This window comes from Pholis gunnellus (genome assembly GCF_910591455.1).
Source record: "Pholis gunnellus genome assembly, chromosome: 17".
In the NCBI taxonomy this organism is placed as follows: Eukaryota; Metazoa; Chordata; class Actinopteri; order Perciformes; family Pholidae; genus Pholis; species Pholis gunnellus.
The window spans coordinates 5,060,818-5,088,232 of NC_136544.1; the positions used below are offsets into that span (position 1 = coordinate 5,060,818).

A 27,415-nucleotide genomic window follows, 5' to 3' on the forward strand; every position below is an offset into this window, starting at 1 on the left:
AAAAAGGGTGGGGGCGAGAGAGGGAGGGGAAAAAAAACGGAACCCGGATGCTGATGCTGACCGATGAGGAGAAGGAGAGAGGAGGGAGGAGGAGGAGGAGTGTGAGAGGTGGGGGGGGGGGATACAAAAAAAAGAGAGAGAGAGAGAAAGAGAAGCAGGGGTATTACCGGCAGCAGCGGAGTGGAAGAAGAAGAGGCCATCCCGTGAATGAGGGACACTCCTGTTGGGTGCGGGCAACTTCTCATATAACCTGAAAGATTCATTTTCTCCACAGGCGAATTTCTTCTTTTTTTCTGTCTTTTCCTTTTTTTCTTTCAAATTACTGTCATTTGTGCGGGAGGCAACAGCCAAAGCGCCGGGCTGCGGGAGGAGATGCGGTGATATCATGAGCACAGCCGGCCAGGGGAGAGAGACAAGGGAGACAGAGAGAGAGAGAGAGAGAGAGAGAGAAAAGGAGGGAGGAAGGAAGGAAGAGGGAGGGAGGGGAGTCTGCTACCACCACCAGGCCAGCTGAGGATGCTTGTTGTTTCTAGAAGCAGGATTAATCACCGGGCCGAGCGCTGATCTTGACGTCGGCACACCGAGCGCACCTCTCCTCTCCGCCGCGACCGTCCCAAACCGAGGGTCGCTTGTTCTCTCCCCCCCACGTCCCGTCTCGCCCGGTCTGGCCCCCGCGGCTGTTTGCCTTTTTTTTTTTCTTCTTCTTCTTCTTCTTCTTTTTTTAATGCTCTCCCCCCCTCCCCTCTCTCTCTCTTCCTCTATTTCCTGATGCAGGGCCGGGGAGGGGTGAGCCAAAGTGTGCACCGGATATTGGAAAACCCATTCTTCTGGCTGATGCTGTTGTGATAATAGATTATTATCTGGACGACGCGCGGGCATCTGCACGAGAGAGAGAGAGCGAGAGAGAGAGAAAAAAGGCAGTCTCCTGACCGAGAGAGAGAGAGGCCCGGCGTGAGAAGGGGAGAAAAGAGAGAGAAGAGAGAGGAGGGGAATGTACGAGCCTGGGAAGGATGGTGAAAACATTTTTTGGACGGTAGCAGCAGCGAGGAGGCGGAGGAGGAGGAGGAGGGTGTGTGGAGGGGGGGTCCCTGATATCGATCAGAGAATGGATTCAATCAGGGGCATTCTGAGTCGGGATATTTGAGACCCTGCTCTTACAGGAATCAATCTGTGGCCAATGCAGAGCCCGAATGAGACCTCTCTCTTCTGCTCCACTTTTAGCCGGCTGCATAAGCTAACACACCAATTAGCTTTAAACTACTGTTATTTATAGCAAAAAGGTGGGGGTGGGCTCGGTGGGACTATACCTCCTCCCATCATCACCGGTCAAAACCTCACGCGTCCTTCTGATCGTTCTTCTTCTTCTTCTTCTTTCTACTCTGAATGATGCTGCTTTCCGTGCCGCCCTGAAAGCGACGCAAAACCGAAGAAGAACAGCCCGGGTAATACTTTATTCTAGGCCTGCGCTGAGACTGTGGAAACCGGGGACCGGCTCTGACTCTCCCCGGCGCCGGAGCGGCTGGCCCGCATGACAAACAAGTGCATGGGAGTAGCCTGCAGGGCCCGGCGTTAGAATCACGACCGGTCCTCCCATCGCCTCCAGAGCCGCCCTGGGATGTGCGGCGCTACGGCGTTACGCACAGGAGCCACCGCCGTCTTGATCCGCCTCGCAGTGGGAGTGTATAGAATTTCAGGATGAGCAGCAAGGAGCTGACGGTGGGCCCGTCCAACCAGTACGTGGGGCCCTACCGGCTGGAGAAAACCCTCGGGAAGGGACAGACAGGTAAGGTGGGGCGGTGGGGCGGGGGTCCTCTCGTGGCAGGGCGAACAGCTGATTCCAGCATTCAGAATCACTGCTTTATTCACCCTCTTAAAGGATCTAAAATGAAATTCATCACAGGATGTATTTTTTTTAAGTGCTTGCACATTCTATTCTGTCTTTATGTGAGCCGAGTTTGGCCCATGTTTGTGACAATGTCAGTAAAGCTTTTTTGAATTATTTATGACATGCCTCCCTTCCTGTTTTCACACTGCATGATGATTTGAGATATCAAACAGTCTCTCTCTCTCTCTCTCTCTCTCTCTCTCTCTCTCTCTCTCTCTCTCTCTCTCTCTCTCTCTCTCCCCATGTCTCTTTGTGTCCCTCAGGGCTGGTGAAGTTGGGCGTCCACTGCATAACAGGACAGAAGGTGGCCATCAAGATTGTCAACAGAGAGAAACTCTCCGAATCGGTCCTAATGAAGGTATATACGCTGTGCTCGTGTCTGACCCCCGCACTCATCCCCATGACTGTCACCTCAGTATAGCCACAAAGCTCCAGATGGAGCTGGCTTGCAGCTCTCTCCGGCCTGCGGAAATAGCAACACAAATGTATTTTTTATTTTAGTCAAGAAAAAGCCCTGTCTGCGTGTTGCAAAGTGGAGCCAGGCGAGTGTGTGGGCACACTGCTTCTGTGCACCGAACAATGGAGAAGATTCCATTCTGCTAATTAAGCTTCTCTGATGAAAGCTACATACTGCAGCTGAAAACTGAAAAAAAGTCCAAAAAAAGAAACAAAGCTGTTCCACATAATGCGTTTCTAATGTGGCCGACTACTAGTTTCTCTTTTTTAAACGGTTGCACCTGGGAAAACCTGGGGCCCAAGCAAAGAGTTGCGTTGTGGCTTTGTGTGTTTTGGTATTTTTATTTGACCTTTATGTAACCTTCATCTAGCCGGGATGATCCCGTTGAGATTTTGAATCTCATTTGCAAAAGGGGGTTCGTCCTGGCCAAGGTGGCGGCGTAAAAGTTTCCCCACTTAAAAAACACAAATAACAGATTTTAAAAAAGCAAAACCGGGAAAAATGCAACATGAAAACAGAGAAAAAAGTTCCACATGACCGAGGCCACAGACTTAAAACAAATCAGCACATCGCAGCAGCAAAAGAATAGAAGAATTGTCTTTCAGTGTCAGGACAAGCACAACTGATCTGTAATCCTGTTTTAAAAATCCTGCACGCATATAAAATAATCTAGTTGAAAACGTCTCTGTAGCTCAAGACAAGATGAGGGTGCAAAATCTTTAAAAGCGCTTGGTACGGCCTCTAGGAATGGTGGTTTGCAGCTACCGAGTCTTTGGCTAAAACGAACCAACGTTCCATTCTACGGTTGTATACAGAAAACACTGAATCTAACATTTTCAAAAAAGGATGAACTTGTAAATACACATATCCCAGAATCTTAAAAAAACCCCTGATTTGAATAGAATCTAGACAAATGTTTGTGTTTTTGTTTCTTTCGTCAGCCAGATGACAGAAGCAGGAGACAAGTGCGTGATTAAATCTCATTTGGACGAAACCTCCATCCACCTGGAAATGCCACCGGTCCCCATTCATCTGGTTTATAGTATCTCCCTCATCTTGTATCGCTTTGGAAAGCTGCCCACTGTCTACTCGGGGGTGCTAACTGCCAGTAACCGCATTACTGGGTCAGCTAAAGCATGTTTAACTACAAGTAGCCTTTTCCTGTCGACACTCTAGATGTGTCTTTTAGCTTCCTGCTCTGAGGCTACAGCACGACAACAGTCTGTGAGCATTTTTCTCTGGGAGCCGTTGCCCACTTCTCATCCTCTCGTTTACACTCGGCGTCCACTTTATTAGGCACAGTCTAACGGGTGGCTATAAAAAAATATAGCCCACACTTGAGTATCGCGATGTTACGTTTCGTCATTCTGTATCGATTCTCAAAAACGCTGTCAATTTAATCATTTACGTGCAGAGATCCGTGACAGACGGTGGCTCAGATTGCACAGAAAAGCAGTTCTATGATGTTGGCTGTTACAGACTGTGATAAATGCAAATACAGCTCTCACTGTTCTGATTACATAACATAAATACACTTTTCTTTTTACTCAGATTTTAATGCATATGGCGGTGTGTTCTTTATGACTAGAATATATCACCTTGCTTACAGTATCACAACATATCGCAATATATTGAATCGTAACCCCTGTATCGTGATATGGATCGCATCGCCAAATTCTTGCCAACACACAGCCGTCTGATGCAATCCAATACAACTGTGCTGCCATGAAGCCGACTTTTACGATGTCTATAAAGTTGTTGTTTTTTTTGCTGTTATAGAGGTGTTAATTCAATTATTTGTTGAAAAAACACTTGTTCATGGACGGGCTGTTGTATTGGATTGCATTAGACTGTGAAGGGGTACCTAATAAAGTGGCCAGTAAATGTATTTATCTATTACAGCGGATCATCACAATCCATTTCTTTTTAATCAAATCAGTCTTTTTAATCAAGGATTGGCAAATAGCTACCAATGGACTTTAAATCGATTTAAATGAAGGGATTCATCAAAACATTTACACCTTACAGAGTCCTTAGATCACAATGAGAACAACTTTACCATGAATTTACCATCCAGTAATCAACCCCCCCATGTGGAGAGCAAACCGATATGCGTGTGTGAATGTTTAGTATGTCATGCTATAGACAGCTGCTAGTACTAAACTGAGCTGATAAAGTTGCAACGCAACATTTGAAATATAACTGATTCATTTTAAAGGATAGGTTTGGATATTTTCAGGTCCATCTGAATACAACACTCACATGACCTCATGGAGGTTTATGGGTTATTTTGGTCATTGTGGCCGTGGTAACGCTTGTCTTCTTAATGCGACTTTGGTCATCCGATCACGACAGGACATATTAACTATCAAGTCTGTACACTTCAAAATAAAGCTCTTGAATAACAAAGTAGTGTGGGGGGGGGGCTTTTATCATGAAGAATTTATAGGAAATGAAATGTCTTTATCACTGAATTAGCAGAGCTTTGTTGGAAAGAAACAAGTCTGCAGATACTGCAAGGAGCAAGAGTGAGCAGCAAAATTAGCTTAGCGTTAGCAGACGGTTGCCTTTTTACACATCTAGCAGACGCGGAGCAACATTAGCGTTCATTTGAGAGCATTTTTCATGCAGCCTGGATAGTGTGAGTCTAATATTCACTGTCTTTTTGCTCAGTTTTGGTTTCCACCATCTCCTGAGGATATATATCTGGCTCTTTAGCCGCTAAATGCTCCACTGTGTTCACCAGCTAGTCACTAACTGTGTCTGCCGGCTGTTTGGTGCTGAGCAGGATGTTTACAGTGAGTTTTACAGTGCCGTAGATGAGAATTATTTGGTCAATGTTTCATGTAAAGAATATTGATTAGTGCAGCTTTAAGTCTAAGTCATTAGGAGGTATCGGTCTGAGCTAGCTTAAAGTACAGGCCTGCACTTAAGCTTTGACGTGAAAACAAGTCTTTGTTCCTCCCTTTTTTTCTTCCATTTATTCTTCAAACTTTTAAAAACACACTTCCTCGGTGTAAATAATGATTTGCTTTTTTCTGCTAGCTGTCTACAACTCAATCTAACTTGTTTCTGCCTATAAATGAACACTAAACAATTTGATATTAACATTTAATACTGCCTCCCTCTGCTCCACATTTGACCTCTCTGCCTTTATACTTGCTTCTTCCCTCTCTCTCTCTCTCTCTCTCTCTCTGCCTTCCATCATATATACCCTCCTCTTCCTCCTGACATTTCAATCTCCATTCTTTTTTAACCTCCCTCCCTCCCTCTTTCTTAACCTTTCTCCACACGTCTCCTCTTCTCTGCGTCCATCCAGGTGGAGAGAGAAATAGCTATTCTTAAACTAATAGAGCACCCTCACGTTCTGAAGCTGCATGATGTCTATGAGAATAACAAATACCTGTGAGTATCTCTTTATCTTTCTCCTTTCCGCTGACTGTCTTTCTTTCTTTTTTTTTTAATCTTCCCTCTGGATCTGCGCCAGAGAAGGAACAACCTTGAATCTGAAAGGGAAAAATAATAACCGCATGACACGGGAGATATAGAGGGTTGTGGGTGTCTGAGTTTCTAGGTATGGAGGAAGCATCCATGGCTTGTGTGCATGAAGTCTTACATGTTCCCCTGTCCTCGCCTCCCCCCCCCCCCCCGGTACTTGGTTTTGGAGCATGTGTCCGGCGGAGAGTTATTCGACTACCTGGTGAAGAAGGGCAGGCTGACCCCCAAAGAGGCCAGGAAGTTCTTCAGACAAATCATCTCCGCCCTCGACTTCTGCCACAGTCACTCCATATGGTCTGTGAGAGGCTGCTGACCTTAAGGCCTGCCCTTTCTTTCATTGTTGTATCATTTACAGTGTTGTCTCTCAACCCTTTTCGTTGATATTTGTCGGTGTTGAGTCAAAGTCTGTTCCCCCATCGACTGGTGTTTCCCCTCACCTTAAAATGAGACAAAATGTATTGTTAACCCCAGCCAGTCGTTTTCCACGATACTTAACTCAAACCTCACCCTAACCCCAACCAGCTACCTCTGCGACGCCTGTCCATAACCTACCTAGAATCTAACCCTCGTCCCTCGTTTCCTGTCTGCCTCTTCACTATCAACTGTCCAGTAAATGCCAAAAAATATACATGCACATATATATATATTTTTTATGTTGGGCTATAGTGAACACAAGTCAAAAGTCTTGGACCTCTTGATCAGGTCACACAGCCTGCTATGGATTAGAACTCAAGTTGGGAGCACAACTCTTGTGTTTATGAGGTGGTCACGTGACCCGACACCAGTGGGTCTTATGAGGTACTCATCCGTAGTCAGTGTATGGTAGATATCGGTCGGCACGCCCCCAGTTTCGAGAAACAGACTGGAATAATGGAAGCAAAGCAATGTGCTGCTGTGGAATGGGCTCAGCAGCTAAATGTATTTGAACATGAATCAATATGAGTTTAAGTGTACGCTATGTTTAGAATATTATCACCAGTTCACCTTCCTGTGAGACGGCAATGCAGTCTATGTTTCCGACAGGGAACTTAAGCCGTTATATGCTCTCGTCCAAAGCCGCCAGACTCCATTGAAAAAAAACAATAATTTTACCCTGTAGAATACAGGAGTTGCTGTTACACAGCTGCCTCGATCGGTTGGTTGGTTTGTTTTATTTTGTGACTTTGGTGAATCCAAACTAACCCTTTAAAACACCCAAAGTCACACAATGACACAAACTAACTAACTAACCGCTCGAGGTAGCTTCAGACCAGCAACTTCCGTGTTCTACGAGGTGAAATTACTGTTCTTGCAATGGAGTCTGGTAGCTTTTTACGAGAGCTTTGATGTATATGACGGCTTCAGTTCCCCATGGAAAAGAGCTGCCTCACTGTAAGGTAAACCTGTGAACATATTCTAAATATAGCACTTAAACTGATATAGATTTCTTTAGGTGGCTAAAATACGCTTTGCTGCTGCCCCCGTACACAGCAGTATGTTGCTTAGCTTCCCAGCTGGTACTCCTGTCTGACTATGTAGAAGTAGCTCATACGTTCACACTTCAAAACATCCGAACAAGCAGAGCTGTGCACTGCGTCATCCACATGTGCATTCACGTGCGTCCTTGTGCAGTGAACTGCACTGCAGATCACTAAGCTTTAATAAACAGTGGCAATCCCCTTTGGTATAATTTTTTACATATCATGTAAAAGTCTACCAAGCGTACAAACAAGGTTAGCTGTAGCTGCGGTTTATGGTCTGGAAAAAGACTTTCATTGAACATGTCTGTGTGTGTGTCCAGTCACAGAGACCTGAAGCCAGAGAATCTTCTCCTGGATGAGAAGAATAACATCAGGATAGCAGACTTCGGCATGGCCTCGCTACAAGTCGGGGACAGCCTGTTGGAAACCAGTTGTGGGTGAGTACTGGATTAGATCAATGGGCTAAAATTAGCTTGAATTGATATGTGGGACCAAGACTGTACATATGAAGTGGACGTAGTCACCGTGACGTCACCCATTGGTTTGTGGATTGCCGATTTGAAGCCTCGAGTTTGGAATTTTGTCCGTCGCCATATTGTTTTTTTGCAGAGAGGGAGTACAACCAAATGCCGAATTTTTCCGGCGACCAAAATGCTAAAATTAACTTTCATGAACTGAAAACAAAAGCCTTGGCAGCAACCTGTCAATCACAAAGTAGCCCCGCCCTAAAGCGTACTCTGCTTTATGGTCTATTAGACTCTAAATGGGACCATCATTTATTAAATGAACATCATGCTGTATTGAGGAAGACATGAAACTAGCGATTGAGACCATAAACTCATGTATACGAAATGTACTGAGGTAATAGGTCAAGTGAGAAGTAGGCCCCCTGATGGCCATCAGAAATAATGCAATTTTAAGGCTCTTCCCCATTGGCTTCACTTTTCAGACCCGGAGGTTGCCGCCTGGGTGCGACTTGTTCATCTGCCTATTTAAATAACATCTGGTGTTGTAAATTAACTACAAATATGATCATGTAAATTCGGTGACACACACAAAGTGTGCAGAACATTAGGAGCATCCACTCAGCGCTCTATTGTGTCTTTTTACATAATTGATGACTTTGTTCGTTAAAAGCTTAAGCGTTTTTTAAACTGCCTGCCCATCAGGAGCAACTTGGATTCAACACATACAATTAGTAAGGGAGCGTAGCTTTTCGCCTGGATTCACCTATTCAGTCTAATCAATGACTAAAAGAGCTTTTTCATCAAATCAGCACCTGCGTCCTTTATCTGTGTGCATGGTTGCATCTGGTTAAATCATTTAATAATTGCCTCTTCTTTCTTCACAGATCCCCACATTATGCTTGCCCAGAGGTCATAAGGGTTAGTTACTTCCCATCTCGGTGTTATTGTGTTAGTGTGTGTGTGTGTGTGTGTGTGTGTGTGGGAGTCTGTGTGTGTATGTCTAATGCTTCCATGTCTTTGCATTTTGGTTTCAGGGAGAGAAGTATGACGGTCGCAGAGCCGATGTCTGGAGCTGTGGAGTCATCCTCTTTGCTCTTCTGGTGGTAAGAAGATCCTTTTATTCTTTTTTTTCTTCTTTCCAGTATTGAGTTGCATTTTCTCTCTGCCCTTTGATTCCCGCTATTTAAGTCACAAAGAACAGGAATCCCATTGAACCTCATACACAGTCTTCTCTCAAGCCTTCTGTCAGCGTATCAGCCTCAAATCTTAAAGGTACCCTGTGGAGATGTTGACAACTATTGGCAGCCTGGAGCAATGTTGTGATGAATGAGCCGGTCACCATTTTGTTTATATCTTGTGCATCAGACTAGCGAGGTAGTGGAATGCAAGAGTACGTGGGTGACGCAACTTTTCCCCTGCATGACAGTTGGTGGCGGTAACCTGCCAAGAAATGCAGCAATGCGCCAGCAAAAGGCAGAAATAGATAGACACGGATGGATTTAAAAAAAAAAAAACATTACATATACATATAATGGATTTTTTTTGTGAGAAACATAACACAAAGACATAGCTGTATTGTTCTACAAGAACACTCCGCAGGGTGCCTTTTAAGGAATGGTTCGACAAAGGTGACAAAATCCGCCTACCAGCACCTCTGAAGCTCTTACATTCACACGTTATATCTTGTTTGTTTAATCCATAAATGTAGTAGTATGTAGCTTTAGAGGTGCTGGTATGCATACTTTGTTACCTTAGAACTAGACAGGCTTTTAGACTTTATGCTAAACTAAGCTTACTGGCAAAACTATTTTTTTTTACAATATATCTATTAAACAAATTGTTAAACTATTCCTTTAACTATGCTGAGTGTAACACGTTTTGGTGCCACTAAACTATTTCATCTCTTTGCATCTCTCTCATCCTATTTCCTCGTCTTTCTGTATCTTCTCCCGTCCCCTTTCCCAGGGTGCCTTGCCCTTTGACCATGATAACCTGCGGCAGCTTCTAGAGAAAGTGAAGAGCGGGGTGTTCCACATGCCCCACTTTATACCTCCTGACTGTCAAGCTTTGCTTAAAGGAATGATAGAAGTCAACCCTGACAAGAGACTCACGGTGAGCAGGGAGGGACCATGGGGCTTATATAGGGAGGGACAAGTATATGTGTATATATATATATGGTATATATATCTATGTATGCAGTATATATATAGATATATATACACAACATAAGGGGCATTCAAGTGTACGTACTCTGATGTTGATTAAGCTAAAAAAATTTGCCGCTGATTCAAAGACATCTTTCTTCCGATGTAAGTCCAAAGGAAAAAGTCTTTCTGGGCCCAATGGCATCACGAGACGAAACCCAAAGTTGTAGGCCTCTACAAAAATGTACTTAAAAAACCCTGGCCTTCTTCTTGTGGGGCTTGGCGCAAATATTATCTATTGTGTTGTTTCATGTAGTGCATTTATTGTCAAGTGGTTGTTTTTTGTCCATCTGCCCATTGACAACAGATGCAAATTAGCTTCTAGCTAGCTCTTGTGCAATTAGTTTTCACTCTGCGCTGTCCCTGCAAAAATAAACAATAAAAGAAAGAAAGAAAGTTACCGGAACACAGGCAGCACAGGCAGTCAAAAACTGAGGATCACGCAGAAACTAAGCCCTGTCTGGAAGAGTAAAATGTCAGCCGTAGACAGTGTTTTCAACCGTTAGCTTAATCAGCTAGCTAGCTACAGCTTATCAAATCTTCAGATGGCAAAATCGTTGGTTCTAAGATTGAGTAGCCCTTTTGACTGCCTCTGTTTGAAATAAAGGCCATATTGTTGATAAGAAATGAATCAGCATTTTCAGTGCTAAATCTGCCGCTGTTCTCACTCTGAACTGCATATGAATGGAGGAGCGTTCCGTAACTGAGGAAGGCACGGCTGAGCAAACAGTCACTTTGCACCACAGCAGTTTCCACAGCACACGAAGCATGAACCAGACATTCAGGTGGGAGGAAGGAAAGAAAAGGCCCCAGGCCTCGCTTCGAGATGTGACAGAAATCAACGCTGACACCGGACCTTACAGAGGGAAGAGGAAGGAGATGAGGAAGGTGGAAAAGAAAAGAGCAGAGGAATAGGCCTTGGGTATTGCTTAAAGGCACGAGTGGAGTCAGCCATGACACGACAGGGTTTTTTATTTCTGTCTTCAAAGGCAAGTTAGCAGTTCATTTGGAGATGAGACTCATGGAAACTGAGGTGTAGGGAGGAAGAGAGGCATGAATATATGCATGTGTGCACAATGCGATTGATTGGATGGATCAAGTGGCTGTAGAGAAGGCTGGAGGCGCTGAGGGTGAAAGGGGGCGAGGACCTCTCTTCCTTTTCACCCAAATACCAGCTTTCCCTTCCTGAAAGCAAGGCTTGAAAAGGAGACCGGCAGGCCAGAGGCAGAGAGAGGGGAGAGGGCGAGTGAATAAATGAATGAGCGAGTGAATGGACAGCTGGAAGAAATTCCACCGCGCTCAGCTTTAGAAAGAGTGGAGAGGAATCCACGCTTTCGAGGCCCGAGAGGTGGAGACTACTGTGATAATGTGGTTTGTAGAGACTGCTGACAGAGAGGAAGCCTGGTCATTTAGTCTTTCAGCTACAACAGAGCAGATTTAATCAAAGCTGTGGCTTCGTCTGACGAGCTGTTGATTAATGGAGCCTGAAACCAGGTCAGACTGTCTCTCTCTCTCTGTCTGTCTGCTGGTTGCCTCCATGGAAACCACCCAACACACAGGGAGACAGATTTCAATCCAGCTGAAAAGTATATCTGTCGCTAGCAAGCTGAACATTCGGATCCCACACATCTTTTTTTTGTTGCTTTTTTCAACATATTCATATCAGTTAGGAAACGGGAAGTGTCTCCTCTGTGCCGCATACAGTACTTTATGAGCACGTTAACAAATGCAAAGCTCTGGCTGCATACAGCTGCTTGCTGGTTTCCTCTCGGCATACAGTGTTCACAGCGGGCCCACTGTTTACGTGCTTGCAGAACTGCAGCTGCTCCATTACACCAACCCTAAGAGATACTGTAGAGTATTGATGCGATGGCTACCACTGTATGCAGGGGTGACGTATTTTTGCATCACCCTGGTTCCCTCGAAAGGAAAAAAGCCAGTGGAATTTTTTCCTTTGGGTTTTGGATTATTGCATTATTATTTAATGTCTTAGAACAAAACGTTAAAATCTCTAAAGCTTGTGTTGTTTTTGCAAAAAATGCTTTTTCATTTTCGCGTTTTAGGACTCATTCCTGTGTTACTCTGAGCAGGACTGGACTGCAGGGATACTTTTCCTGGGCTCATAAATGCAGATAAGAGAGTCTACGGCCATGCTAGCGGCTCGAGGCTGTACCTGATCTTAATGCTAACATCAGTATGCTAACATGCATACTGATGAGCAAGTGTGATGTTTATCATGTTCACCGTGAGGCTTTTGCAGGTATTTGGTCAAATTAACTTTGTACCTGATGATGATCTGATTAAAAAGTTAAGTTATTACAATTGGTATGACTATCTGCACCAAATTTCATCAATTCATTCAATATTTTTTTTTAGATATTTCAGTCTGGACCAAAGTGATTTAGACTGGTTTAATCAGGTTCTTATTTTATTTTTTAAACACAGATCCCAGTGTTCAGTTAGACAAAATCGGAAACTATGTTTTGATCAATGCTGTAATATTGTCTTCTTTTTTTTAAATATTACAGCTAGAAGCAATACAGAAACACCCCTGGTACCAGTAAGTACCACGTTCACTTTCTTACCTGTTGCTTCCTCTGCATTTTCCCTGTTCCCTTCTTCACTAAAGCCACTATCGTTGGTATTAAAGTAGCATCGCGGCACTTGGCTCCGCTGGCCACATCTGTAATTTCTCACACCTTCACTTTAACTATCGGCCTCTGCTTATTGTGGGTCAGCCAATATTCTAACACGCAACATACCTCATACCATACTGTACATACAGTGTGCTGCTCAGACGTCTGTTTTACATTGTCAGTCGACACCAGGCATACTAGCATTTGATTTTTCACTGTAATCACTAAAAGCTAAAAAATAAAGTTTTATATATATACAGTATGTCGTAATATAAATATAGTCCTGGCTTAATCCATGATGTGACTTACATTGCTTTTTGAAATAACTTCTGTGGGTAGTAGTGGGTTTTTAAAAGCTAATGCTTATACCAATATATTTGTACTACAGTGACTCAGCTGTTTTGGCCGTGTTGAACATGAGAATCTTCCCCAAGAAAATGTGTGAAATATTCTAATGAACCTGAGATCATAAAAGTGTGGGAAGAAAAATGCAGGAAGCAGTGTAACGTACTGCTCCGCGGCCCAAATCATCACCATAATATCTGACTGTGAAGAGTTCTCCCTCGTTGTCTATCAGTGCTTGCGGTAAACTTTGAGATGTTTCTAACGTTTTTCAATTGCACGCAACTACATACCCTGATTTCTTTCCCCTTCAGGGCGGGCCGTAATGAGCCTTGCCCAGAGCAGCCGGCGCCCCGCCGTGTGTGTGTGAAGAGGATCCTGTCCTTAACAGACCTGGACCCTGATGTCCTGGAAAGCATGTACTCCTTAGGGTGCTTCAGAGACCGGGTCAAACTCACACAGGACCTTACAAGTGAGGAGTGAGTAAATATAACCCATCAAACATTTCCACTTTGAATGGATGGCAATACATCATTGTGCACCAGTGTTGAGAAATATCTGTTGGAATTTATGACAGAACATTGATCAGATAGCTTGATAAATCTGCTTTATTATCCACTACAGAGTATATTAATATTTTATATAAATAGATTGAAAGAATGAAAGAAGAATTTAAAATGTAAACCTGTGTCTCCACTGCACCGGTTGATCCCTAGGCAATCATTAGACGAGTAGAACAAACATGTCAAGTCGGCATCAGACTATGACCCTCTATGTGACCGTAGTTATGGTCGCGGAGTAAAGAACAAAGTGAGGTTACGAAGTATACAGAGCAATATCGTCTGCAAAGGGAGAAGGTCTGGGTGGATGGTTGGGTCCACAAACACATGAATTTCACCCAGGAAACTGCTGTTTGTGTCCCGTGGGAAACCAAAAGTCAACCTTGGTTTGTTAAAAGTTATGTAACGTTACTACGTTGCATACGTAAGGTAGCCTTAGCTACGTAGTAGTTTGACCACTGACCACGCTGCCGTATATTTGACGAGTTGGGATTGAGAACGTGTTGGCTTGCATGCATGCTAAAAATAAAATGCATAATTGTGTGTGTAGTTACTTTAATTTCTCTCTCACAATGTCTCTTTCTCTCTCCGTCTCTTTCGCTCATTGTCTTTTTTTGTCCTTTTGTGGCCTGTGAATTAGTTAAATCATTAATCGGCCTGGCATGGCAGGAACAAGAGCAACAATATCAACAAGGGCTCTCTTATCTCTGTGTCCACCCATCCGTTGTGTCCCCCTTCACTGACGAGCTCTCTCACTACCCACAACAGCAGAAGCAGAAGCGTTTTAGCATCTTTAAGCTCATTGTTTTGTTTTTCCGGCCGGCAACTTCACTGTTTTGACTGAGTCTCACAGCTCTCATCGTAACCGTTACCAGCCACAGTAGGCAGCTGTTGTCAGTGAAACAACTGTGATAAACCCGCTGTATACTGCCTGACCAGCCGACAGGCAAATTTAGCAACTAGCTGGTGAACATAGTGGAGCCTTTAGCAGATATGGAGCCAAACAATGATTGTAAGAATTAGTGGAAACTAAAAATCCTAGCTAAAAGTAGTGTTTGACTAACATTTTCCAGAAACACTCCAAACCAAATCAATTCTAATGTTTTTTCCGTGTTTACTGGATGTGTAAATAATTAACTGATTGCTAACAGGTAGGTGTTTAGGGTTTGTTGTCGTTAACATTAGCAACAGATATTTTGCTTAATTAGCTTGTGGGCTAAATAGCTAGCTCAAAAAGCAAAACAAAAACGTCAAACTGAGCTGACTTTTCAACTCAAGCTGCAACTTTGATTCACTTGAAACAATGTCTAGCTTTAGTGTGTCACGTTAACTCTATCTAGAAACAATTAATCAAATACTGCTTACGATACAATCGCTGAACCCATCAACTATCGGCCTAACGATGATTCAGCCAATGCGTTCAACAGCCAATATTTAGAGGAGACGGGGATAAGGAAACAATGTATAAAATAAAAGAATCGAGGTAACGGATATCCGGGCCAAGGCTTCCTCCTCCGTGCACCTGTCATGGTTTACAGTGCGATTAGCAACTTGAGACGCGAGAATAGATTTGGAGTTGAGAGACGACGTCTACGACTGGTTTTGTTTCACAAGTAGCCGGTTTACACTCATTTAATGATACATTTCCAAGCTTATAAAAACCTGAATCATCATCAGATGACAGCCGATGGGTTCCGAGATTGCATTTCCACCTCTTTTTCTCTCCACATGGACTGTTTATCTACTAAATGTTTTTAGTCAATACAACTCGGAATACAAACGGAAACCACAACGCTTAGCGATTCTGCATTCATATGCAGATTTCTGTTTACGATATGACCTGTCCGGACCATCCCATTTACAAGTTGTTTTTGTTGCCATTATTTATTCACATGTGACACTGACAAGCCTCTTGTCTTTCTTTTGTTTTCCGATTCCGTCGGTAAAAAGCTTTCAGTGTCTCGTCTCTTTCTGACCTTCGGTTTCTCCGTCGCCCTGCGTCTTGTTCTGCAGGGAGAACCAGGAGAAGATGATCTACTACCTCCTGTTGGACAGGAAGGAGCGATACCCCAGCTGTGAAGATGAGGATCTGCCACCCAGAAATGACCTCGGTGAGAACACGTGCTGCATAACCTCTTCAGACAAAAGCTTGATTGTGAAATCTAATGTCACTTCTCCTCTGAACTGTGCTTTTATCATTGAAAATTCAGTCGATTCTTTTAAAAGATAAAATTCAGATTTTTACTTTTTTTCCCTAATATTTTTGACCTCCAAGATCCCCCCAGGAAGCGAGTGGACTCCCCCATGCTGACGCGTCATGGTCGCTGTCGTCCAGAGAGGAAGAGCCTGGAGGTCCTCAGTGTCACAGAGGGGGGGTCTCCCACCCCGCCTCGCAGGGCCCTGGACACTAATGCACACAGCCAGAGGTCAGAACCAGGACTGACGTAACATGAGATTATTTTTTAACTGATGGAAATTGTTGACAGCCAAGTTAATATAATAAGCTCAGTAACAAGCTCAACCATAGAGCAGAGGAGAATTATACACAACAGAATATTTGGTCATTGTTGCACCTAAAAGTCCCATTCACCTCGATGACTTGTTTGTTTCTGTCTTCAAAAGGTCTCGTTCAGTCAGTGGAGCGTCCACAGGTCTGTCCTCCAGTCCTCTCAGCAGTCCCAGGGTAAGAACTTCTCTCCACTCTATTAACCGTGTTATAGACCTTTTCATTGCCTCTGACCTAGCTGCCTTAAAACAGGGTCTGACCTGCTGTCTGGAGACACAGAGTTCAACTATTTTGAGTTTTTTTACACTCAAAAGGCAAATTCAAAGTTTTTTAACCTACGAGTTTACACTTTAATCAACCATGCTTGTGTCACACAGCTACATGGGTGAGTCTCCCAAATAGATTCTCCCATTTTAATCTCCCCCATGCCTATAACGATCCTGGCCAGGTCTGTGAAATGTTCCGTTCTGTACTTTACATCACATAATCTGACTAAATGATTACACTCACGAGAGTGGGGGATTGGCACTGAAAGCTGCATTAATGTGCGCAGTTTGTCTAATTTTGGTCTGGCAAGCATTTCTACATATACGGTGATCTCTTTGAGTTCAGTTTCACACATTCTAATGAGCAAAGGGAACTCAGTATGTTTATATAATCATTTGCATATCATTGATATTACTAGTTTGTTTACAAGCAGTTAAAGGAACAGTTTGACATTTTGGCAAGTGGGCTTATTCCTTTTTTTTTATTTGCCAAAAGTTAGATGATGTCGGTACAGTAAAAATGAAGTTACCAGCAGCAGTTGGTTAGCTTAGCTTAGCACAAAGACAGGAAACAGGGGGAAACCGCTAGCCCCAGCCTCGCTCTGTCCAAAGGTTATAAAATTGCCCGATCAGCACCTCTCATTTACTGACATAAGTTATGTCACCATGACAACTAACAACAGTAGCCATTGTCTTCTGTTCTAGTCAAATGAGCACGGAAAACAGTTCAATGTCCGTTCTACTCCTATATGGTCTGAGCATACAGTAAAGACTGAAGCTGGTATTATAGTTAATACAGACTTTCCCTGTCACATTTGAAGGTATAAATGTGATCATATTTTGTAATTGTCAACAAATCCCATGAAAAAAACCCAACATTTATCAATACAGTATTTTCTGTGTATCCGAAACCTGATATATCTTGATCCTCTGCGCCATAGCGCTCAATTGTTGTCTAAGAACTATTAATAAACGCACCGGTGAGTCACACTGTTGCACTGGGTGACACGTTCCTTTATTGCCGTGAACATGGGCACTGTGGTGTATTTTAAATCAATCCCACACACATCATCCTGCTGCTGGAACAGAAAATAGGTCAAAGCATATCAAATGTGCATTCATCCGCAGCTGAAAATAGTACAGAATAAAATGCAACATTTTCCTACCGTTTGAGTCATATGTGATAAAAACTAAATTGTCCAGTTGTTTTGTTACGAAAATACTGAACCTTGAAAACGGAACCTATCCAGCTCTGTTAGGGACCAGTGGGCTTGGGGTTGAGTTTGGTCTTTTCTTTGTAATGTGCTGTGTGTTGTGTACTAAAGCTGTTCTGTATCTGTCTTTCCAGACTTTTCCTTTTGAACTCGCAGTATATATTGAACATATATGTATTATCAGCGGCTCCAATTTAAAGATATCAGTTTCGGCCATCAGCAACACCAAACCAAATTTCCTGTGACGCTTGTTTTGTTTTCTCTGCTAACTCTCGACTCAGACTGTGGCTGCTAAGCTATGGCAGCCTTTTCCATCACACTCCATCACTTTCTCAGTCATTCACATTCCCATTTCATCGACACGCCATGCCGCCTCATGCAAATGTCTGGACCAAACACATACGTAGCTGTACCCAAGAACAGAGATCCCCCAAATCCTTCTTCCATCTGATCGAGGCTTGTTGAAGAATCGTTTCCATGAACCATAATTCATGACCATTGCTTTCTCTCATCCCTCCTTCTCCCCATCTCTCTCTCTCTCTCTCTCTCTCTGTCTGCCCATCAGAGCCCGGTCTTCACTTTCAGCCAATCAGAAGTCGCCTCCGCTTCCTCCTCCAAAGACCCCAAACCAGGAAGCGCCACCACGTCTCGGCCTACCCGCCCACCACCCGACCCCAAAACACAGACCCTGCCCTCAAAGGGCCAGGCCGACCGGCCCCCACTCCACTCCATGAAGTCCCTCCCCCTCCAGACCCCACGCTCCCCTTCCCCGTCCCCCTCTCCACTCCTCTCCCCCATCCCACGCTTCTTCAACTTCCCCTCTCCATCCGTCTTCAAGTCCAAGAACGTCCACTCGCCCTCTAACTCCTCTGCCGCCCCTCCCCCTGTGTCGCAGGTCACGCCGCAGGGCTCGCCGCTGCCCACACCGCTGGGCACGCCCGTGCACCAAATCCACCACCCTTCCTCCACCACCCCTCCCTCCTCCTCCTCCTCGTCCTCTTCTTCCAGGGCGGACGGGGCCGGTGGGGCCTCGCTGTCGCTGACGCCGCCCTCCAGCCCGGGCGGCAGCGGCGGTCTGGCCGCCTCCAGCTCCGCCCACTGGAGAACGAGGCTCAACTCGTTCAAAAACAACCTCCTGGGCTCGCCGCGCTTCCATCGGCGCAAACTGCAAGGTGAGTCTGAACAAACTATCAGTGGAAGATGATGATGATGATGGGGTGAATCCGCATCACTTTGAGATAAAAAAAAAATCCAAAAAAGTAGTGCTCTCTAAATGAAGTACGAAGTAACTTGATGCTGCGCTAACAGTTTAAACAATCAGAGTTAATCTACTCGCATCCAAGATAGAATCTATTATTACCGAGAAACGGCCACGTGCCCCAGCCTGTAGCCTGCGGCTGTGTTGATTAATGTCTGTGTGATAATCTCTAATTAGGGCAATTAGATTATGCCCTGTCATAAAGATTCACTGGCCTTTTGCTTCTGTCGTCCTCGCTCTCTCTCTCTCTGTTTTCCTTTTTTTAGTCCCCACGTCAGAGGACATGTCCAGTTTGACTCCCGAGTCCAGTCCAGAGTAAGTCCACACGAGTCTCTGTTACAATATCACAACGGTTTGTAGGTTGACAAAACAATCTCACCACGAGGTCCATTACGTAGCGTTTAGAGCTTCAATGCTTTCAAGCTCCAGAGCAGAGATTTGTTTGTCAGCGAACTCCCGTCTCTGCTCTGGTTTTTCTGTATAACCAGAATTATTTAAACAGTCAATTCCTTGACTGAACACTATGTCAGTCATTATGGGCCAGTTAAAAATACCACATCCAACCCAGATGAATCGTGTCATTGGAAGGAATCGGTCACATGTCGCAACACTTGTTCATTTGCAGACTGGCGAAGAAGTCCTGGTTCGGTAACTTCATCAGCCTGGAGAAAGAGGAGCAGATCTTCGTGATGATTCAAGACAAGCCGCTCAGCTCCATCAAGGCTGACATCGTCCACGCTTTTCTCTCAGTGAGTACGGCTCGAGCTTCAATAGGCCTCGACAACCTCCGGCATTCACTGTGTAGTACAATTTGCGGCATTAAAGGCAGAGACTAAATATTGAGTGTCACCCTTTTTCTTTTTGCCTCTCCAGATCCCATCCCTCAGCCACAGCGTGGTGTCTCAGAACAGTTTCCGGGCAGAGTACAAGTCCTCCGGGGGCCCCTCTGTCTTCCAGAAGCCTGTCAAGTTCCAAGTATTATTACTCTTTATTTATTTTTTACATCTTCCAACTCCATCTTTAACAAATGCATGTTGTGCTGGCCATGCAGCATTCAAACCCACTGAAGTTTTTTATCAGATTCTAGTCAACACCTCAGTGAAGACTTTGAGTGTTTCAATGTAAGCATCATATGCATGAAGATTCAATGATTTACCAATCTGTTACTGGCACACGATCTAAAGCTTTCAAGCAGCTTTAACCAACATTTTAAATATTATTAAGCTTATATATAAGCTTAAACTTATATATAAGCTTAATAATATTTAAAATGTTGGTTAAAGCTGCTATATATATATATATATATATATATATATATATATATATACATCCATGTAATCGCATGTTTTTTGTGTTCTGCTTTGAAGTTACTTAAGCTCACAACTGAGAGCATTTCATTTATTGTACAAAACCCACCCAGGGACACTGAGAGAAACACACAAACAAATACAAAATAAAAACGATCAATGGCTTTGTACTCTGCTCATATAACTGAGCACATTTCAAAAACTAAAAAATGACTACATAGTTAAAATAATGTTAATTTGGTTGAGAATTGTGTGTTCATGTTTCTACATTTAGAATTGTTCAGGAAACTTTGATGGAAACCAATGTCCATTTACAATTATAGTACTTTCATCAATTATTATGGCTTATTGACTTACATAACCTTTTAAGTTAGGTTGAACAGATTTTAAGGGGTATGAAGCATCGGAGGATACTCGAAATGAGCGTATCTCAGAAACTAAAATATGGACATAGTTCAGATAACTTCTGGGGTGTTAAGAAATACTTTGTCCAAGTTTTCTTTACATTAAGAAATCTTTAACCGTCTTTGGTCTTTGTGTGTGAGCATCACGAACTCACGGTCGCATTCTCCCCTGTAGGTGGACATTGCTTTCTCCGAGGGGGAGAGGGAGCGAGAGAGGGAACGAGTGGAGAGGGAGGCAAGACGAGAGATGGGCATCTACAGCGTCACCTTCACTCTAATAACAGGTAGGACGGTGTGTTTGTGTGGAAGACAGATAAGAGGGGGAGCAACACACAGCTAAAGGTGTAAGACATGCAATTATGACCCGAGCTTCTTCTTAGTCCCATGTTACCTTGCGGTCAGTTATGGGCGCGACTTCCGGTTATTCCGGTGAGAAACCAGTTATTCCCTGAAAGGCGGTGACCACATGCCTTTGTTGAGTTTTGCAGCTTACCCACAAGGTGGCCAAAGAAATCAGCTATTGGAGGTTTAGAAAGAACAACACCAGCAAATGTTTTTGCATCAAAACATAACGGCAGCGATGCAAATTTGCGACGGTTGCAGCACTTTTTCAATAAATGGTTTGATGGATTCGTGCAGGACGCACTACCTGGATCCTCTGGAAGTCAAATATTTGTATAGCTTAAAGCTACTGGAGGCTATTTTATTGTGTTTCCTATTTGCACATAGCTTCCCTCTGGTAAACAGCCACGCCGTGTACTACACATCTTTTATTGTGGGCTTTTATTGTGAAAGGTAAAGGTAAAGGTTGCAAGGAATAATAAAGTTTGCCGTCTTGGTTCAGACTACGGCGCCTCCGTGTTGGTGTACACTGCAGTATACGTTTTTTAATATGTCCGTTCCGCACAGTGCGATTGGTTGACGATCAACCTCGCCCTGACAAACAAAACGATATTGCTTTTTTAGCCGCGTAAACAACAAACATATATTGACGTGTGAATGAATCTCACGCAAACAAAAACAGAAAAGACCCTATTGTGTTAAGGCCATTATATTATTGACTCTGATCTTCAAATTCACGCTCATCTGTGTTTATTTTAAATTGTTATCCTTGAGGCTGAGTTTCTATATTCTGTATTTAAAATAAATGTTCACTGTTCTAAACCTTCAAAGTAAGTGAATAAAGAATGCTCTCCCAACCAGGTCCCAGTCGCAGATTCAAGAGAGTGGTGGAAACGATTCAGGCTCAGCTCCTGAGTACTCACGATCAGCCTTCTGTGCAGGCACTGGCTGGTAAGAAGTACACACACACACACACACGCACACAAACCACATGTACCAGTAGTTTAGTTGTTTGTTTCACGTCCTCTCTCCCCCGGTTTTACCCCTGGCCCCTCAGACGAGAAGAACGGGCAGCTCTCCCGCCAGCCCAGCACCCCTTCGCGTCAGAACTCCCGCCGTTCCGAGAGCGGTTCCGAGCGGGAGCGGGGAGAGAAGGAGCGCGCGGCGGACGCTGGGGGCGGCAGCGGTGGCACCTTGCAGAGGCGGGGCTCGGGTAAGGACAAGACCAGACTCCTCTCGTCGTCCAACGGGACGCAGTCCCATCCCTGAAAGGAATGTCGTGTGGAAGAGAGGGCGAGGGTCATCTGCCTGGCCTTTTTTTTCTCTTCCTTCCCTCAGCCCTTCCCACATTCTTTCCTTCCCTATTTCCTTACCTCCTGCCTTGCTTCCTACCATTATTCCAAAGCGACGGGACGGAGGACAGGGAAAGTTCTACCTTGAAGCTGATCCGGGGGGGGGATACGAAGGAGATATCCCCCCCCGCAAATGACAGATTTTTTTGCAGAAATGCGTACATGTGGGGGGTGGTGGAGGCAGGTTGAGCTGATCTCTAATCAGCCTTCAAGGGCAGCTTCACCCCGGAAAAGGGGGGGGGCGGGAGAAATGCAGGAAAAAGCTCACAGCCAGGGAAAGACGTTGTCCGCCCGTTTTAACGAATCAAGAAAGCACATGACCTTCCCATCGACCGATCACGCAACACAGGACTCAAAACGGGTAGTTGAAATGGCGCAGGAAGACACCGGCCAATGACAGAGCCCACATCACATGGATCATCACCCTCAACACCACCTGACCACACATGTTGGGTCACACGACCAGGAAAACCCGCTCTCCCCTCTTCTCCTCGCTCTCTCTGACCGAAGACAAACGTGTGTTCTCAAAGCAAAGCAACAAAAAGATGACGTCTTTCGAGAAAGCATCAAAGGAGTCTTGATGTAGGCTGGATTGTTAATGTCGTCACTTTAACAATCAAGGCGTCCTGAGTGCAGATGAAGGAAATGACGGAGAGAAAAGATCTGACGCGGTCTACGTGGCGTTAGCCCGACGCGAGACAGACAAAGCCGCTTTTTCCTCGAGCGTTTTGAGAAGCATGAATCCCATAAATTATTTCCTGAATTACACTGATGAAGCTATGATACCGTGTTGCCTTTAATGGAGGAGAGAATAGTGGATAGCTAGTTAGATTTAGCCCCATTTTGAGGACACTAGTCACACCACAGGTAGAATGTCTCGCGAGGGAAAAGTCCCGCCGGAGGACGGGGGAGCTGAGTAGATAGATGGAGACTAAACAGAGGAGAGCTAGGAACAGGTATCCGTTTGGTAGCAGAGGAAGGACAAAAAGAAAAAATAGCATCTTAAGCTAACGCAGAGATGGCAGTGAAACTCTTCACTCTTCAAGTCCATGGAATTACAGTAATTGAAGGTGATTGAAAAGTGGAATTAGAGTAGAAAAGGCCTGTCAAACAGGACATCCAGGCTTTTTCGACCCACAATTAGGCAACTAAAAGCCCTTCCTATGTTCCTTTACGTTGGACAACGGATGCAGGAGGACGCAGGGCGACGCCTAAGCCCCAAACTGAAGCTTCTGTCTGCCTCTCTGAAAGGAGAGAGGCAGGCGGAGATGAACAAATGTGCTTTTTCACAAGTGGGAAAAGTAGATTCCAAGACAGACAAAAGAACTCTGGCGTGTCTGTTGTCATAAAAACACTGCGCAAATACTGCCTGGAGTGTGGGGGGGGGGGGGGGGGGGGGGGGGGGGGGGGGGGAAGCCACACCTAAAGAATGAAATCTGTCTTGTTTTATTTTTGTCTTTCCATACCTTCTTTTTTTTCTACTCTGCTCCTGTCTTTCTCTGTGTCTTTTTATTGTTGTTGTTGTTGTTGAAGATGTTTTCGTGTTTGCCACCAGCAAAGTAGAGGGCGGCACCAACCATGTGAATGTCAAAAACTCTTTTGAAATGATTCCAAGAGTGTAAACATATTTTTTTCATATATTTATTGAAAATGTATTTATTTATTTATTTATATTCATTTGTATTTGTTGAAAGTGTGATTTATTTTTAGTTTTTTCATGAATGGAAAAAAGCAGGAGATGGGTTAGGACAGGGAAATGTCACTTTCAAGATGAAAAACAGTTTTCCCTGAGAAAAAAACTGAAAAGCAACGTTCCTTTTTTATTTTTAACATTTTAAAAAATGTGATGCTGCAAAAATACCTTCCAGCTTAACATCGTGTCTTTACCTGCTTTTGTTTTGTTCATTTAGTAGCCTATTGTTGGCTGCTATAGCTGTTCACATTCCTACAACACTAGACAAATATTTCACGCACACACACACTCAGTTAGAGATAAGCTCCATGTGGAGGATTTTTTAGCATTTAGACAAAAGGCTCCAACCACCGGATATGTATCAGTGTCTAGTTATTCACTCCTTCAGGCTTTTGTCCAGTTCATTTCATTTAGGCACGCCCAAGGGAGCGCTGAGCTACTGAACTTGTTAGAAAATCTGATCAAAGATGCCTGGGTTTGCGCGTACGTACGAAACACACGTGGCGTGGCTCTTTGGATGGCAATGCCGGAGCAGAGCGGACATTCCCATTCAAATCAATGTAGCAGGATGGTCAGAGCGGCGACGGCTATTTCTATGTGTACCGTTGTTGCGCGCTAACTTACATATGAACCGAACCGATTTACGGCAAGTCGCAGCTCTCTAAGGTGAGGTTTTGCTGTGACGACAAAAACAAGCAGCAATATTAGCAACTCAGCATCCTCACACTCTTGACTCAGCGTTGGACAGCTTTGTGTGGCTTATTTTTCCTGTAACAAGTGTAGCATTTAAGCATGGAGGCATTAACAATCTAGCTACAGTAGCTAACTAGCGGACAGCTGGCTTGTTAGCTAGCTTGCTAATTTCATCATGCTCTAATTCTGTACTTTTCACAAGAAATAAGCCAAACAGTAGGCTGGCGGCCAGCGGTCCCTGCGCCTCACTACCGGCCACTCCGGAGAAGGACAATCTACTGTAGCTAGCTAACCAGCCAGCCATCCGTTTCCCCAGAGCTACGTCCACTCTCTTCCCAGTGAGCTGCAACCACATTAACCAAGACCACTAAAAACAATCGCCATTTTCTTTTGTACCAGTCAAATGACCACGGAAAAACAACTCAATGTCCGTTCTACTCCTATTCCATATCTGTGGAAATATTGCAATTCATGATCCCCAGAGGATGAACCTCAATAGTGATTCACCAACCTTTCATCGAACACCATCATTAGGTCAAAATTCAGATGTGTCCAATAATTTGGTTTATGACAAAATACCTGCAAAACATGACATTCTCACCAGCCTCCGCTGTACTTTGTGTTCACGGGTAATTAGCCAACATTAGCAGGCTAACAAGTAAAACTAAGAGGGTGAGCATGGCAAACATGATACCTGCTAAACATCCGTTAGCATTTAGCGCTGTGCCTAAGTACAGCTTGCCAGCATGGCTGTTGACTCTTAGTCTTGTTCTGAATGCTAGATCATTAAATCTGCAAACAGACAGTGACTGCAAACACAAATGTATTTTATTGTCATATTTATTACCTGTGAAACACTGTGTTTATTCCTGCAAATTAACACTTCACTGAAACCATTCCACATCCCTTATTGACTTACAATAGCCTCCCCACACTCTGCACACTAAACTGAAACTGCCAGATAACTTCTGGAAAAACTGGAAAATGTGGTTAGCAACTGTTTGACATCCAAGGCATCCATCCAACACCGTAGCTGAACTTTGTCCTACCTGACGAGTGTGGTAGAGGACATGTGAAACATGTGTTTGAGTTCTGAGTTTAAAGTCAGAATTCTGAGAATAAACTCAGAACTCAAATCATTTCTTTTCACTTATGGCCCTAATCCCCTTCCGTAGACACATTTTAGAAAGCTTCGGAAAAACTATTGGCTTGGTGGACACAATCGAGAAAGATTTTGTGGTTGCGCTGGTTTAACAGTAGATTTGAATGTGCCCCCCCTTCTCATGTCATCAGAGGCTTACCATCCTAGTGCTCAGAGTGGGCCACACGCATCTATAAGGTCAAAGGGACAGGGAGGTTTATAGTTACACACATACATGAAAGAGAGTGTTATGTCATAGTCTTTTCCTTTTTTTCCTTTAAACATATGGTCGGAGTCAAGTTCACCTTACACCCACTTTTGAGAAGAGAGAAACTAGTTCAAGGATATGGGAAGAAGGAATGGGAAGAAGGAAAAAAAGAACGAAAGGCAGAAGCATGCGGCAGGTTTCGCTCTACTTTGAGCAAACTTTGCATCAAAATCCATTCCAAAAAAATAAAACAACGGGATCCTTGGCACATTTGCAGCTGCGAGACTTGCAAAACTCTCCTAATAAAGGAAATGTCCCCCCTCCCTCCCTCCCTCCCTCATTCCTCTTTTACCCCCCCCCACCCACCCGTTCACTATACATTTTTCTACACCCCCCCCCCCCATTCCTCCTCTTTGTATTTCTTGAATCATGCTCCACGCCCATTCTTGTCCCAACTGCACATATCTCAACCCCTTATATAGTCGTCCCCTCCCCTTGTATACATTTTATACGCGCCGTATACTTCAACGCAGATTCTGTATACATTTGTATACACTCTATGCCTGTCTCTGTCTCCATTGTATGCCATCCATATCTATGTACACTATATTTTATCGACACTGTAGTCACCGTACGACTCTTCTTCTCATCATTATTGCCCATTCTTCTTCTGCAGTTAGAATTGTACGACTATAATCTCTTGTCTCCCACCCATATTCCCCTCCACCCCTCACCTGCCCCCCCCCCCCCCCCCCCCCATCTTGTGTACCTCCACTCCACACAGTGGAAGGAAGAATTTGTGACGTCAGGAAAAAAAATAGAGGGAGGTGCGTGGGGGGGAGGGCGGGTTTGAGAAAAACAGCTAACGCGACAAATGATGATGACAACGACGAAGAGAAATGTTTGTAGTATAATTACAAAAAAAGGAAAAGTGCACTATTATGACAATGATTATTATTGCCTGTGAGAAATACTGACCAATAAACAACAATGGAAATATACACGCGGGTGTTTGAGTTCTGTTGCATTGTGCACTCATGAAGATGTTCAGTCATTATCCGAACCTAGAATGGAGACAAAATGACTGTTAAATTTCTCCTGGTTGATATAAAGGCAAGTGTGGAGAATTAGCTACCACTGGGTATCTCTGCATTTGTCTTTATATCAACCAGGAGAAATATGATAAACTGTGAGAAGGCTATGCGAGGGTCCGCGTGAAGTAACTAGTCAATACCAATAACAACGTGATAGTCTACATAAACTATAAAAACTATAAATTAACTATTCAAAAATGTATATTAAATGGAAAATTGCTTATATTTGGTATTTTTTTGTCATATACAGATGTGCAATGATGCTTGCTGGGTAATATGTATGTTGATACTGTGCAATGTCAAGTCTCTATTGGATCATGTGCTGAGACAATACGATGGTGTGTGCTTCACGACTGGTAACTAGCTTGCGCCAGGGCCCGTCATAATAATAGTGTGCACTGGGGCCCATCGTAGCCACCTTACCCCGC

The 27,415-nt window shown here is 44.1% G+C and overlaps 1 protein-coding gene across 1 annotated transcript; it reads left to right on the forward strand.

Annotated features, from left to right (window-relative positions):
• Positions 1 to 1,695: 1,695 nt before the first annotated feature.
• Positions 1,696 to 22,075, forward strand: brsk1b (BR serine/threonine kinase 1b; the record flags this gene model as incomplete). Its single annotated transcript, XM_079178179.1, has 20 exons — positions 1,696 to 1,783; positions 2,149 to 2,243; positions 5,662 to 5,747; positions 5,994 to 6,134; positions 7,621 to 7,737; positions 8,652 to 8,685; positions 8,802 to 8,870; positions 9,733 to 9,879; positions 12,500 to 12,531; positions 13,264 to 13,428; positions 15,523 to 15,620; positions 15,785 to 15,935; positions 16,132 to 16,192; positions 18,391 to 18,667; positions 19,020 to 19,068; positions 19,379 to 19,502; positions 19,627 to 19,728; positions 20,640 to 20,748; positions 21,668 to 21,757; positions 21,864 to 22,075. 20 exons carry the CDS (start codon positions 1,696 to 1,698, stop codon positions 22,073 to 22,075), a joined length of 2,247 nt encoding a protein of 748 aa, XP_079034305.1.
• Between the last annotated feature and the right edge of the window lie 5,340 nt (positions 22,076 to 27,415).